The following is a 13,288-nucleotide window of genomic DNA, read 5'->3' on the forward strand; positions in this document are numbered from 1 at the left end:
GCCAACTTTGTAACAATGGTATTAACAAGAATCATCTATCTGTATTCTTTCAAACAATTAATTAGTTAGTACCCCCTTCAAAAACAAAAGACCATACATCTGTATTCTTTACAACAATTAATTGGAAAGTACCTTCTTCAAAAACAAAAGAAAATGTATTTCAGCTTAAGTTGGTAACACAAGACGCAATATATTTTTATTTCATGTTCGTTTGTCATTAACAAAAGTATCATTTAACATAAAATTCATCTTATATAAATTTATGTACATAAAGTTTAGTTTAATTCCTATTTTATTTGCCTCCATAAAATCATGTGGGTAAGAATTTCACAAATTAAAACTAGAAATTTTTTGTCTAAAGTACCACCCACATGCTACTTTGTTGGAAGGCCTTTGCATTTAAGTTTGAAGAACAGGTTTTCAAACAATGCAAGCTTACTACCTATGAAGTTGCATCTTGAACCCCTCATATTTAAGTCGATATTGCCCTGGACAAAATTTCAGCATGAACATAAACAAGAGGGGCAAAGACCCTAAGGCACTCAATTTAGACCCACAGGAACCAAAACTGATCTGAGCAGTGTTCATCAGGTTCCACAATAAAACTGTGCCCTTCAACCGACAGACAGCCATGTTTCATTATTACATAACAAACTACAATCCTATTAAACTCAGTTTAGATATCATAACATATTTTTTAAATGAAACATTTAGTGAGTATTATTATGACCAGATCAGGAAAACTTCCCTGCTTCGTGGCAGTCATGTTTTTCAAGGAAGCGAAATAATATGTCACGCTGCATGTCACAAATATTGGGCGATAATGTGGCCTCAAGAGTGTTCAAAAGCTTTTTATTGTATTTGACCAAATATCCGTATATCTGGCTTCTGATATGACATAGACAAGGGACAAAATTGTCACAAAACCAGGTTTTCAATTTGAAAAAAAAAGTCTGATAAAGGGAGACAATTCAAAATGTGCATTGTTACCCCCCTTGTGTAAGATTCAATCTGTTTTCACTCGTGGCGACCTTGATTTCAATTGGAAAAAAGTGTGATAAAGGGAGACCAACTCAAAATGCGCATTGTTACTGATCAAAGTTACCCCCCTTATTTCAAAATAAATATATTTTTAGTCGTGGTGACCTTGACCTTGATATTGATGTAATTCTGTCGCGCGACACACCGTCAAATGATGGTGAACAAATGTGCCAAATGATTTTAAAATCTCGGAATGAATGACATAGTTATGGCCAGGACAAGCTCATTTATGGCCATTTTTGACTTTTGAACTCAAAGTGTGACCTTGACCTTGGAGATATCGACGAATTTTTTTCGCGAGACACACCGTCTAATGATGGTGAACAAATGTGCCAAATGATTTTAATATCTCACAATGAACCACAAAGTTATGGCCCGGACAAGCTTGTTCCGCCCGCCCGCCAGGCCCACCAGCCCGCCGACATTCGCCATTTCCTTCGAAAACCTGGTTAAATACCAAACGTTCATTGCAGTTGCTTAACAAATGGCAAAAACAATGCGTCAACATTTAAACGTGCAGCTTGAATGCAAAGACATTGATGTCGCTCATAGGCTCAGGCAGTATATTCCAAACAAAAATAGATCTGTGATTGTTAAATATGTGCGTCGACAAACAAAATTTGATGTCATGAAGTGCGAAAAACTACTAAAGAACACAGGCATTTACATCAACGAAGTCTTGACAAAAACAAACATCGAGGTGCTAGCATCCCTACATCTCAAAGAGCCAGGCCATGTTGAAAAATACTTTGACTTGGTATTTCATTTGCTAATACAATTATCAAAACTAAAAGACAAAGCTATACTGCAGCCTGTTTCTGGACAAAATATCCAGGAGCACTCTTTACGATCAAAGCAATATCGACTTTGACGATAATTTAAAGAGCCCATTTACAATTGTCAATTGCATGTTGTGCTTTGACGAAACAAGAGCCTGCCCAAAAGCAAAGCGTCGTTGTGTTGGAAAATGGATACAATCGGCCAATAAAGAATGCACGCTTTGAATGAGCAACAGCACTCATAGGCAGTCAACACCTGCAGTAAAATCATGCAGAGGACTCATGACTTAATTAAGAAATAATTCGTGTACGTTATAAGCTCTGCCCATAATTATTGCAGAATAACCCATAGACGATTTTCTTCTTTGTTTATATGAAATTTGGCGAGACGTGTTGAATTGTTATAAGTGCATGATTTTGTGGCAGTTTGTTTGGCTCTGTTATATCTTCCACACTTATCAGACCATACGGTGTACACCTTCATGATGAAATCGTGGCCAGTTACTAAGAACACTGATGATTGCAACCAGGTCAAATCCTGGTGCATTTCATCCATAATATTTTCAAAACATTTATTCATTACACACAACTGTAAACATTTTGTTGAATTCTCGAAGGAGACAAATTAAATGTGTAATCCAAAATACACCTCAGAATTTTAATGTTGATGTGACGTTAACAATTTATCGCTTCAAATAAACAGTTCTTATTCATTTTTTTAATCCTTTAGCTCGATAACAAGCGCGTGAAAATCATGACGTTATACCATTACGTCATCCGCATGGAAAGAGTGGGTGTATCAATTGTTGTATTAAAACTTTTTAACGCTGAGCCCTGCATATCATGAAAGGCATGCAAATCAGTACATGTTTTTTTTTATTATTTAGAAGGATACAGAAATATCATGTGGAAACAAATTTGCGTTCTTTAGCACAGAATGTGCTGTTTTATTTAACAGCATTTCACTGATCTGACATTATGAAATAATGTTCAAGGTAAAACAATTAAACATTAAAACTAAGGTGTATAAAAATGTATTAAATAATTGCCCCATGTTTCTGGAAAAAACCTGTAGCCCCGTATTTTTCAAAGTAAGGGGTGAATTTACCCCTCCCTTCTTTTGGATTTATAGAAAAGGCACTGCCTGGGTTACTTCTCTTATTAGACTTTGAAAAAGCATTTGATTGATTGGCATGGTAATTTGTACACAATACCCTTTCCTTCTTTAATTTTTGTCGTACATCACGGATTGGTTTCATGTAATATATTAAGATTCTAAATCAGCTGTTTCTCAGTGTGGCTACTTATCTAATTTGTTCACAATGTGAAAGAAGCTGCACCCAAGGAGATGCCCTTTCAGGTTATAGTTTAATCCTCTTCGCTGAAGTGTTGTCAATTGTATTGAGAGATAACAAGAAAATGAAAGGAATAAGTATTCATGGAATTGAGCATTAAATGTCCCAGTTTGCGGACGATACTGCTATTTTAAGGACAATACTGAACAATCCTTAAATGAAACACTTACTGTTTTCCTGGATTTTGCAAATATTTCAGGTTTGAATGAAAATTTTGAGAAATGTGGACATTCCACTAACTGAGAACATTTAATGCTTCTGCCATAACAATGGCTCGGTTATAGGGCACAAAACTCAGGAATGTGTGGTTAACTGAGCACGAAAAGTGCCTTGAAGTTCCAGAATTTTTTTTTTTTTTTCGGGAAAACAATGCACACGAAAACTCCTGATTTTGAGGAAGAACAAGCAAAGTCTTAAATAATCAATTTAACATATTTTACCGCTTTAAAAACAAATTCAAGGCAAAAGGTAATTTAATTATGCAATATTTTTCTACATTGGATCAGCTAAACGTATATAATGAGATTGATTTGCTGTTTAAAATGTACTTTTTTCAACCAATAAACAATTAAAAGGTTGACATTACTTCAAGAACAAGTTATTTAATACTCAGGCCACTCCAAATCGATTTGTTGGTCTACGGATTTTTTTCAAAAAAAGTTGAAGAGGCGAGCAAAATGTTTTTGTTTTTTTTTTAACAGGAAAATTCTCGAGCGAGCGAAGAATAAAAAAAAAAATTTCGATAGAAAAATATTGCAATATAAAGAGATACAGGTTTAAACAGCTATATTTCACATTCAAATCAATTCTTATACAAAGAATATAATTATATCGACCTCATGTTTAAAGGAGTTAGTTGCATATGACCTTTGACCACGAAATACCCTAAATACATGTAAACCATATCATTGAAGTGAGGGACACATGTTTACCTACTGCTGCTTATATTTGTTTGAAGTTTCAAACAGTGAAAGCTGTGAAAAGGTATACCATGTTGCAAGCTGTGAAAAGGTATACCATGTTGCAATAACACTTAAAGAGGGACAATCATCACAGCGTTTTTTTTCCTTCTTTGAATGGGTCCGGTAAACGGCCCTGTTCCCAATCGGGACCGGACCTGGTCCCAAAATCGCCGACGGACCCTTCCCAATTTAGAAAACGGTCTTATCCCAAATAGTTTATATAAAAACGGCCTCGTATCGATTCGAAAATCCCAAATAGACTATCTTTTTTGTCTCAAAACTACTTCAGCGGTTAGTAAACAAGTATGAAAAGGAAACGGTTGTTGTTGTAGTTGTTGTTGTTCTTTAAGAATGAGGCAGACGCAACTTCCGATAGGTGGAGCCACCTAGTTACCAAGTTGACTGTTTCCCGGCTGGCATACATAATGCGGCATTATTGAATGCTGGCGGGGAAACAGTCAACCAAATAAGGCAATAGTAGTAAAATTGACCTTGTTTTGTACGCTTCGATAACAATGTTTCACATGTTTGTGACAGTTGTTTATTGAACGTTCTCGTTAAATACAGATTCAATATACAAAATAAAACCCTTATCCGAAAAGAATGATAGATATTTCGAAATGCCGACTTTGACAAAATATTTTCCCGGGGTTTGGTTTTATTCGTAGCGATGTCTTTACGTAGTAAACAAACCCAAATATGGAAATCCGAAATCTCGTTTTACTCTTCAAATACTCGCGGCGAAGTTAAAAAGTCAACTACTTCCGACGATTTTGCACACTCGCATCTTGGTTTTTATATAAATAGCCAAAAAATGAGTCACAATTCAAAATACTTCTTGAAGAAAGTGAACAAAACGAAATCAGCCAAGCATAAAAGTCTTGAAGACTTTGGGTTTCGTCCTGAACCAAAGAAAATTAAATTCTCCATGAGGTCCGATGATGGTACCCTTCGAGAATTTTCAGCCGAGCCAGTTGGTAAGGCTTGTAATAAGCACGTCACCCTTTGACACAATGTTTTCCACCTAAATTTCTGTTTTCCATTATAACAATGGTCATCTGCTGGTCCTTTCAATTTAGACAATTTACCTCAAATTGCCACACAAAGTAATTGTTTAATTGGGCTTTATGCCATTTTAAACAATTTTCAGTTATATTGCGGCAATACCCATTAATTCTATCTGAAAAACCAGTTCTTATTTTTTTTTTAAATAAACTGGTATTTGTTATACAGACTTATGATCTACCCTATCACAGAATGCCATTGATAGTGTATAAAAGCATTGTTTACTACATAAAATAGATTCCAGTTGATGTATTTGTATGATTTTTTATATTTCCCAATTTGATGGATTCACAACGCAAAAATTCCCAATTTGAAGGATTTCGCGACTCAAAAATTCCCAATTTCTAGGGGACAGGACCTGTTCCCAAACAGGTGGAAAAAAACGCTGCATCAAAATGATAATGACAGACAAAGGTCATGCGTATAATCCATTGTTGCTACCTTATTTTAAAAGGGGCCTATCGATGGCTAGTACGGTATTGTATTTTTCTGAAATAAATGTATACATTACAAAGAACTTATTTGATGTTTCTAAAATACACGGACCAAGCTGTTAAACATGTTCTGTCAACCATGTATTTTAAAAATGATAAAACGTTGTCCCTATGAAACTTTTAGAACCAGCATTTAATGAATTTGTTTTGTTTTTGTTTTGTTCACTTAAAATTGTGTTATAGGAAAAATTTGCCTACATACAGGGAAATACCGTCCATATGCCCATTTAATGAAGAAAAAGTATAAAAAACAAGATGTGTTTGTGAAACACAATGTCCCCCTATATGATGTTTGACATTGTAGGATGACCTTGACCTTGTGAAGGATGACCTTGACCTTGACCTTTCACCACTCAAAATGTGCAGCTCCATGAGATACACATGCATGCCAAATATCAAGTTGCTATCTTCAATATTGCAAAAGTATTCATAAAATAAGCGATTTGGGCCACATATATTTGACCTCTGACCTTGAAGGATGACCTTGACCTTGACCTTTTACCACTCAAAATGAGCAGCTCCATGAGATGCACATGCATGCCAAATATCAAGTTGCTATCTTCAATATTGCAAAAGTATTCATAAAATGAGCGATTTTGGCCACATATAATTGACCTCTGACCTTGAAGGATGACCTTGACCTTGACCTTTCACCACTCAAAATGTGCAGCTCCATGAGATACACATGCATGCCAAATATCAAGTTGCTATCTTCAATATTGCAAAAGTATTCATAAAATGAGCGATTTTGGCCACATATATTTGACCACTGACCTTGAAGGATGACCTTGACCTTGACCTTTCACCACTCAAAATGTGCAGCTTCATGAGATACACATGCATGCCAAATATGAAGTTGCTATCTTCAATATAGCAAAAGTTATTGCAAAATGTTAAAGTTGGCGCAAACAAACAGACCAACAGACCAACAGACAGACCAACAGACTGACCAACAGACAGGGCAAAAACAATATGTCCCCCACTACTATAGTGGGAGACATAAAAACTTACTTCATGTGTCCCGATGTTGTTTGAAATTAAACATGCTTCAACGGTATCTGCTGATAGATGCATGTTCAAACGTAAACAAACACATTCAAATAAGTCACAGAACGTAAAAGATTTGTTTATATTTTAAAGAGTTGGCAGCAGCAACTTTTCACCGCAATTTGTTAAAACGATCACGACAGCGTAACATGTACTGCTCGCGCAGGGAGCCATTTTTTTCTGGTCGTCTCGATCAAACATTTTAGCGTCTGCAGTTATCGATTAAAAAGGTTACAAAACACTATATTTGTCATTCCTATTCAGCATCAAAATCGTTTTTTTTTCTTTCACAAATTAAAAAAATACATGCGCTATGGTTACAGAAGGACACCAAAATGAGTGCGAGTGGTAATTTTTTTCCATTTTGAAAAAATATGTGGGGCAAATCTGCCGACCAACAGATCAATTTGGAGTGGCCTCAGCACTCAATTATTTTAAATACTGAATTCTGCCAAATCCTCATCTCTTGCTAGGCAAATTCATGACCATATTTTTCTTTCCAACAAACATGTTAACTATCACTTCCAAGTCTTTTTCAGTGATTTCTTTTCAAAATACTCAGTTTTACTACATTTGTCAGCTTGTTTTTTAATTTAAATTCAGGGAAGGTATTTGGCCCCATTCCCAATGTAAACAAGAAACCGTTGGAGACGGGTGATGCTCCCCTAAGGTTTTTTTGTCACAATATTGCACTTTATATTCAGATAAAAGGAAACGTCTTGAGGGGCATAACTTTGGACAAAATAATACAATGGATGGTTTAGCAACTTACAAATTTCAAAGGGCCATAACTCTCTAAATAAATAATTTAACCAGAACCCACAAATAACATGCGCATCTCCTCAAGGTAGTTAAGCTTCCCATAAAGCTTCATTGAATTCCAGTCAGTAGTTGGGGAGAAGACAAGAATTGCACTATATGTACAGTTTATAGAAAATTTCAAAGGGCCATAACTCTGTGAAAAATCATTCGACCATAACCAGCTGATAATATGCACATCTCCTGTTGGTAGTGAAGCTTTCCATAAAGTTTCATTGAATTCCCGTAATAAGTTGCTGAGAAATAGCTTGGACAAGAATTGCACTATATGTACAATGGCAAATTTCAAAGGACCATAATTCTGAAAAATCATCCGACCAGAACCGGCTGATAATATGCACATCTCCTCTTGGTAGTGAAGCTTCGCATAAAGTTTCATTGAATTCCAGTCATTATTTGCTGAGAAATAGCCCGGACAAGAATTGCACTATATGTACAGTTAATGGAAAATTTCAAAGGGCCATAACTCTGTGAAAAATCATCCGACCAGAACTGGCTGAAAATATGCACATCTCCTTTTGGTAGTGAAGCTTCCCATAAAGTTTCATTGAATTCCGGTCATTAGTTGCTGAGAAATAGCCCGGACAAGAATTGCAATATATGTACAGTTAATGGAAAATTTCAAAGGGCCATAACTCTGTGAAAAATCATCCGACCAAAACCGGCTGATAATATGCACATCTCCTCTTGGTAGTGAAGCTTCCCATAAAGTTTAATTAAATTCCGGTCATTAATTGCTGAGAAATAGCCCGGACAAAAATTGTGCACGGATGGACGGACACACGGACGGACGAACGGACGCACGGACAGACGAAGCGGCGACTATATGCTCCCCCCAAAAAAGTTTTGGGGGAGCATAATAAAAGCAAATACTTTTCCCAATTTGGACCAAAAAATTTCCCAATTAAAGGTTTCCAAAAAATATATTGTCTTAAATTTTTTTTATAGATTGTTTGGGGATGTCAGAGGGGAAAAATACGTCTAGTGGAACAGGCTGAAAATAGGCGGGTCTCAAAGAAGGAGAAAAACCTGCTTGAACATCTATACTTCATGGTGATACTTAGTTAAAGCACTAATTCGATAAATGAGTTTCACACTCCCACTTGTAGCGATTATGACAATGCAATAGCTATAAATACGTGTACTAATTAAAGTAACTTCTTGGTAACTAAATGAACAATAGATAAAAACATTGTGCAAAGTGTCATTCAGTATATTGGTTAAGTGTTGCTTATAAGAAGCAATTCAATTTAGACTAGCCTTTTTCTTATAAAAACATGCAGTTGATGAATTGCTATCAAGTACAATAAGTAATCAGGTCATAATCTAGAATGAACACGCGACCACTTTGAAACCAGATTGTGTATAAGGAAGTTTAGTTTAAACCTTTTTTTTTCGCTCTATTGCATTGAAAGTACTAACTACTTATTTTAAACGCTCTGGGCGTAGAACTAGTACTTTGTGTCTTTGGGGAAGATCTAAATAATGCTCCCATAGTAGGGATTGAACAGGAGACCTCCTGGTAGCTAGGTGGACACCCATATCCATTACCCGATGACACAACATAGAGGTCGCCATGGTGTAATTGTGTATCGCTGGATCCTAATTGAGGATGACCCATGGCATTAACCCTTTCAGTGCTGGAACCGAATTTTAAAGGCCTTTGCAAACAGTTTGGATCCAGATGAGACGCCACAGAATGGGGCGTCTCATCAGGATCCAAACTGTTTGCTTTTCTGAAAGTATTCTTTGAAAAAAATCAAAGAAAATGCTAATTTTAGAAATTCAGCCGACAACATTTTAGCAGACGACTAATTTCCCAGCATGCAAAGGGTTAAGGCATTCAATTTGAATCATACCAATCAGTGCAATAATCAAGGGGTTGCTGTCTTGACAATTGTGACACTGGCTTCATGACATTTTGTATAGATTAAAGTGAATTGAAATATATTTTGTATTACAATGGCTTGAACATCTGTGCATGATCAGAACTTTTACTTTGAATCCTGTTGATGAGTTAGTAATTTTTTACCATTATTTAACATGGTTTTCTGTTTCCTTCTTATAACATCCATTTTCTGAATGGTAATAACATTCAAGTTAAATGAATATTACACAGGACAGTGAGTTTTTCATTAAGTAAAATTGAGTCCCAAACTCTTCTAATTTTTTAGCACACAAACCCTGCCCACCATTTCATCAAAAGAAAAAAATGTCTTATGTACAACCAAATATTGCTTCATGTTTTATATGTACATTCTAGTGTGTGTAAACAAGGGAAACAAATGCGTTAATTTCATCCGAATATTTTCTTTAAGGGCACTGTGAACACTCAAACTCCTTAGACAACCACTCATGGAAAAAAAGCGGTATTTAAATAAAAATTAAATGTAATAAATCGTCTCTTTTATTTCAATTTATCGACACTAATAAGATCAATTGTTATAAACAATGGTCAAAAATTGTACAGCAAAAGCCTAAGTCGCAAACTGGTTTGACCCAGTCAAATTGGGGTTGTAAGAAGGCAAAAATTTCGTGCCCAAAATCAGCCATATCGAATACAGTTAGGTTATTTAAACATGACATAAATTCACTACACTTGAACTTTTGCGACTTTTTGTGATTTTGAAGTTCTTAAACAGATTCATTGCTGCCCTTATGGAATTCTTCATATAAAAGAAGTATCTTCTAAATGAAAATCCAGTCTAGGCGAAAATGTCGTCCCTGAGCGGCTAATCTTGGAAGACACTTTACGCACATGCATTAACCCTTTCAGTGCTGGAACCGGATTTTGAAGGCCTTTGCAAACAGTTTGGATCCAGATGAGACGCCACAGAACGTGGCGTCTCATCAGGATCCAAACTGTTTGCTATTCTGATAGTATTCTTTGAAAAAAAGTGAAGAAAATGATGATTTTAGAAATTCAGCAGACAACATTTTAGCAGACGACAAATTTCCCAGCATGCAAAGGGTTAAGCAAAGTTTTCCAAGAATTTGGCTCATTTATCAATGTCAGTTTGCGAAATAAAAAAAGAAAGTCAAACATTTTGAGAACACATGCATATTGTTATCAGGTGAAAATAAAAATACAACTGAAAATAAAATCGAATTTTCATTTTTGATAACAATGGGTTTCTATCACTACATTGGAACACAGTTCTCAGGTTAGCTAAAGAGAATGTTTTGAATATTCCACTTGCACAATGCTAACAAGCTTTTTATTTAATTTGACATTGTGACCTATTTCTTCACCTCCTGTAACCTATTTTCAAACTCCGCCAAGAAATCATTGGGACAAAAGTTCTGTCCAAGTATCAATGAACATTGGACAATTCATTTTTCCTCTATAGAGTCTTGACAAGAAAAATGTTGAATCCTCATGCACATGACATACAATTAACAACAAAACAACGCACAACGAACAAAAGGCGATCACAAAAGCTCTTCATCAGCATGTTGTGAGCGCGTGAGCTAAAAAAAAGTCTTACCATCCAGGTGTTAGTCACGATGTTGTTCACAGTCCTGTCTACAGGAAAACCGTCCATCGGCACAATGGCATAGTCAGGGATATGCCTGTCTGATGTTTGTAGCACCACACCTGTGTATACAAACAACCAATAATATATGAGCCTCGCTCTGTGAAAAGGAGATTAACCCTTTGCATGCTGGGAAATTTGTTGTCTGCTAAAATGTCGTCTGCTTACAGGGTTCGCAAAAACCGTCGGTCCGCCGGTCCTGACCGGCAAATTTTTCTACGGACCGACAAGTGATTTAAGATAATCGGTCCGACTGACAAACACAATCAGATGAAAAATGGTTTCAAAAAGATCACTCAAAGTGTATAATATGCTATTGGATTAATAGAAGGTAAATGCTTTTTATTCAACTTCTGTCAAAATCATTTTTTTTCTTACCTTCATTTTGATGTTTTGATGTTTAAAGTTGGATTAAAATTGACTATCACATGTGAGTTCAAAATCAAAGGTCTTTGTTAAAAAAAGCAACCGAGTGCGTCCGCCATTTTATTTGTTCCATTTAATTTCTCCACAACAAACACTGCATGAAAACTTGTTTCAACAGGCATTTGTGAGCATTTCTGTTAAATAGTTTCATGATTATATTGTTCTGGGAAGGATATATTTTAATTTACACACCAACAATTTCTGAAATCAAAATTAGATTTTTCACCCGATGTACTATATTTCGGATATTTTAAATTCGGACATAGGTATATTTATGTTTTGATTTGTTGTTGATCGTTTGTTGCAATATGTTTTGTGTTATTTCAGACAACAAGAATGGATGGTGGTAATTATCATGGGCCTTTCTATCAAGAAATAGGTGTGAAAGACATTCATTTAATTGAACCTGGAAATCAACCACCTAGCTTAGCTAAGAGAAAATATTTAAATAATAGGTGTTGTTATAGAACTTGTGAAATCGGCTAATAAACAGAAATTGAAGTCATCCAAAGTAGTGTGAATGGGTGTGTGCAATTAAGTCAAACTTGATTGGATGTCACCCTATATACTTTTCAAGAACACGGATTTGTAGAGCTGTGCAGGCTAAAAAACAGTTTGACAAAAAGAAGTCTAAAAAGAATACCTTTGGTTTATATGTGGTTTATTATTAATATAATAATTGTTTAACTATATCGACTTTGGACATGTTTTTATTGTATTTTTAATGTGATCAAAACCAATAAACATCAAAAAGGTACTCTCTTTTGTTGTGTTTTGCTGTTATAGTTTAGTCGGACAGTGGGACTGACAGAAACTGATTCGGACTGACAAAAATTTCAAGTCTGTCAGTCCGAATGACTGACAGAGTTTTCAAGTTTTGGCGAACCCTGGCTTAATTTCTAAAATTAGCATTTTCCTCGATTTTTTTCAAAGAGTATTATCAGAATAGCAAACAGTTTGGATCCTGATGAGACGCCACGTTCTGTGGCGTCTCATCTGGATCCAAACTGTTTGCAAAGGCCTTCAAAATTTTGTTCCCGCACTGAAAGGGTTAAATGCATGTTCACTAAGTATCGTCACAGACTAGACTGTGCATCAGCTCAATATCTGAAAGCGTTGGGTGAAAAAACTCCAGAAAAACAGTTACTACAGAGAAAATTTCTATGTCCAAGACCCATAACTATGGTCTATCCCAAAAATCTACATCTTCATCTATATGTCATGTAGGTAAACTCACATACAACAAGATGCGTTTGTGAAACACAATGTCCCCCTATATGACGTTTGACTTTGAAGGATGACCTTGACCTTGTGAAGGATGACCTTGACCTTTCACCACTCAAAATGTGCAGCTCAATGAGATACACATGCATACCAAATATCAAGTTGCCATATTCAATATTGCAAAAGTATTCATAAAATAAGCGATTTGGGCCACATATATTTGACCTCTGACCTTGAAGGATGACCTTGACCTTTCACCACTCAAAATGTGCAGCTCCATGAGATGCACATGCATGCCAAATATCAAGTTGCTATCTTCAATATTGCAAAAGTGTTCATAAAATGAGCGATTTTGACCATATATATTTGACCTCTGACCTTGAAGGATGACCTTGACCTTGACCTTTCACCACTCAAAATGTGCAGCTTCATGAGATACACATGCATGCCAAATATGAAGTTGCTATCTTCAATATAGCAAAAGTTATTGCAAAATGTTAAAGTTGGCGCAAACAGACAGACCAACAGACAGACCAACAG

The 13,288-nt window shown here is 35.8% G+C and overlaps 1 protein-coding gene across 1 annotated transcript in view; it reads right to left on the minus strand.

Moving 5' to 3' along the window:
- LOC127859749 (DNA topoisomerase 2-binding protein 1-like) overlaps positions 1–13,288 on the minus strand; it is a 107,577-nt gene that overhangs the window by 92,987 nt on the left and 1,302 nt on the right. The window contains exon 3 of the mRNA XM_052397257.1: positions 11,051–11,160. Within this exon, the coding sequence (XP_052253217.1) occupies positions 11,051–11,160 (110 nt within the window). The remainder of the gene's footprint in view (positions 1–11,050; positions 11,161–13,288) is intronic.

This window comes from Dreissena polymorpha, chromosome 15, assembly GCF_020536995.1.
Source record: "Dreissena polymorpha isolate Duluth1 chromosome 15, UMN_Dpol_1.0, whole genome shotgun sequence".
NCBI classification, from domain to species: Eukaryota; Metazoa; Mollusca; class Bivalvia; order Myida; family Dreissenidae; genus Dreissena; species Dreissena polymorpha.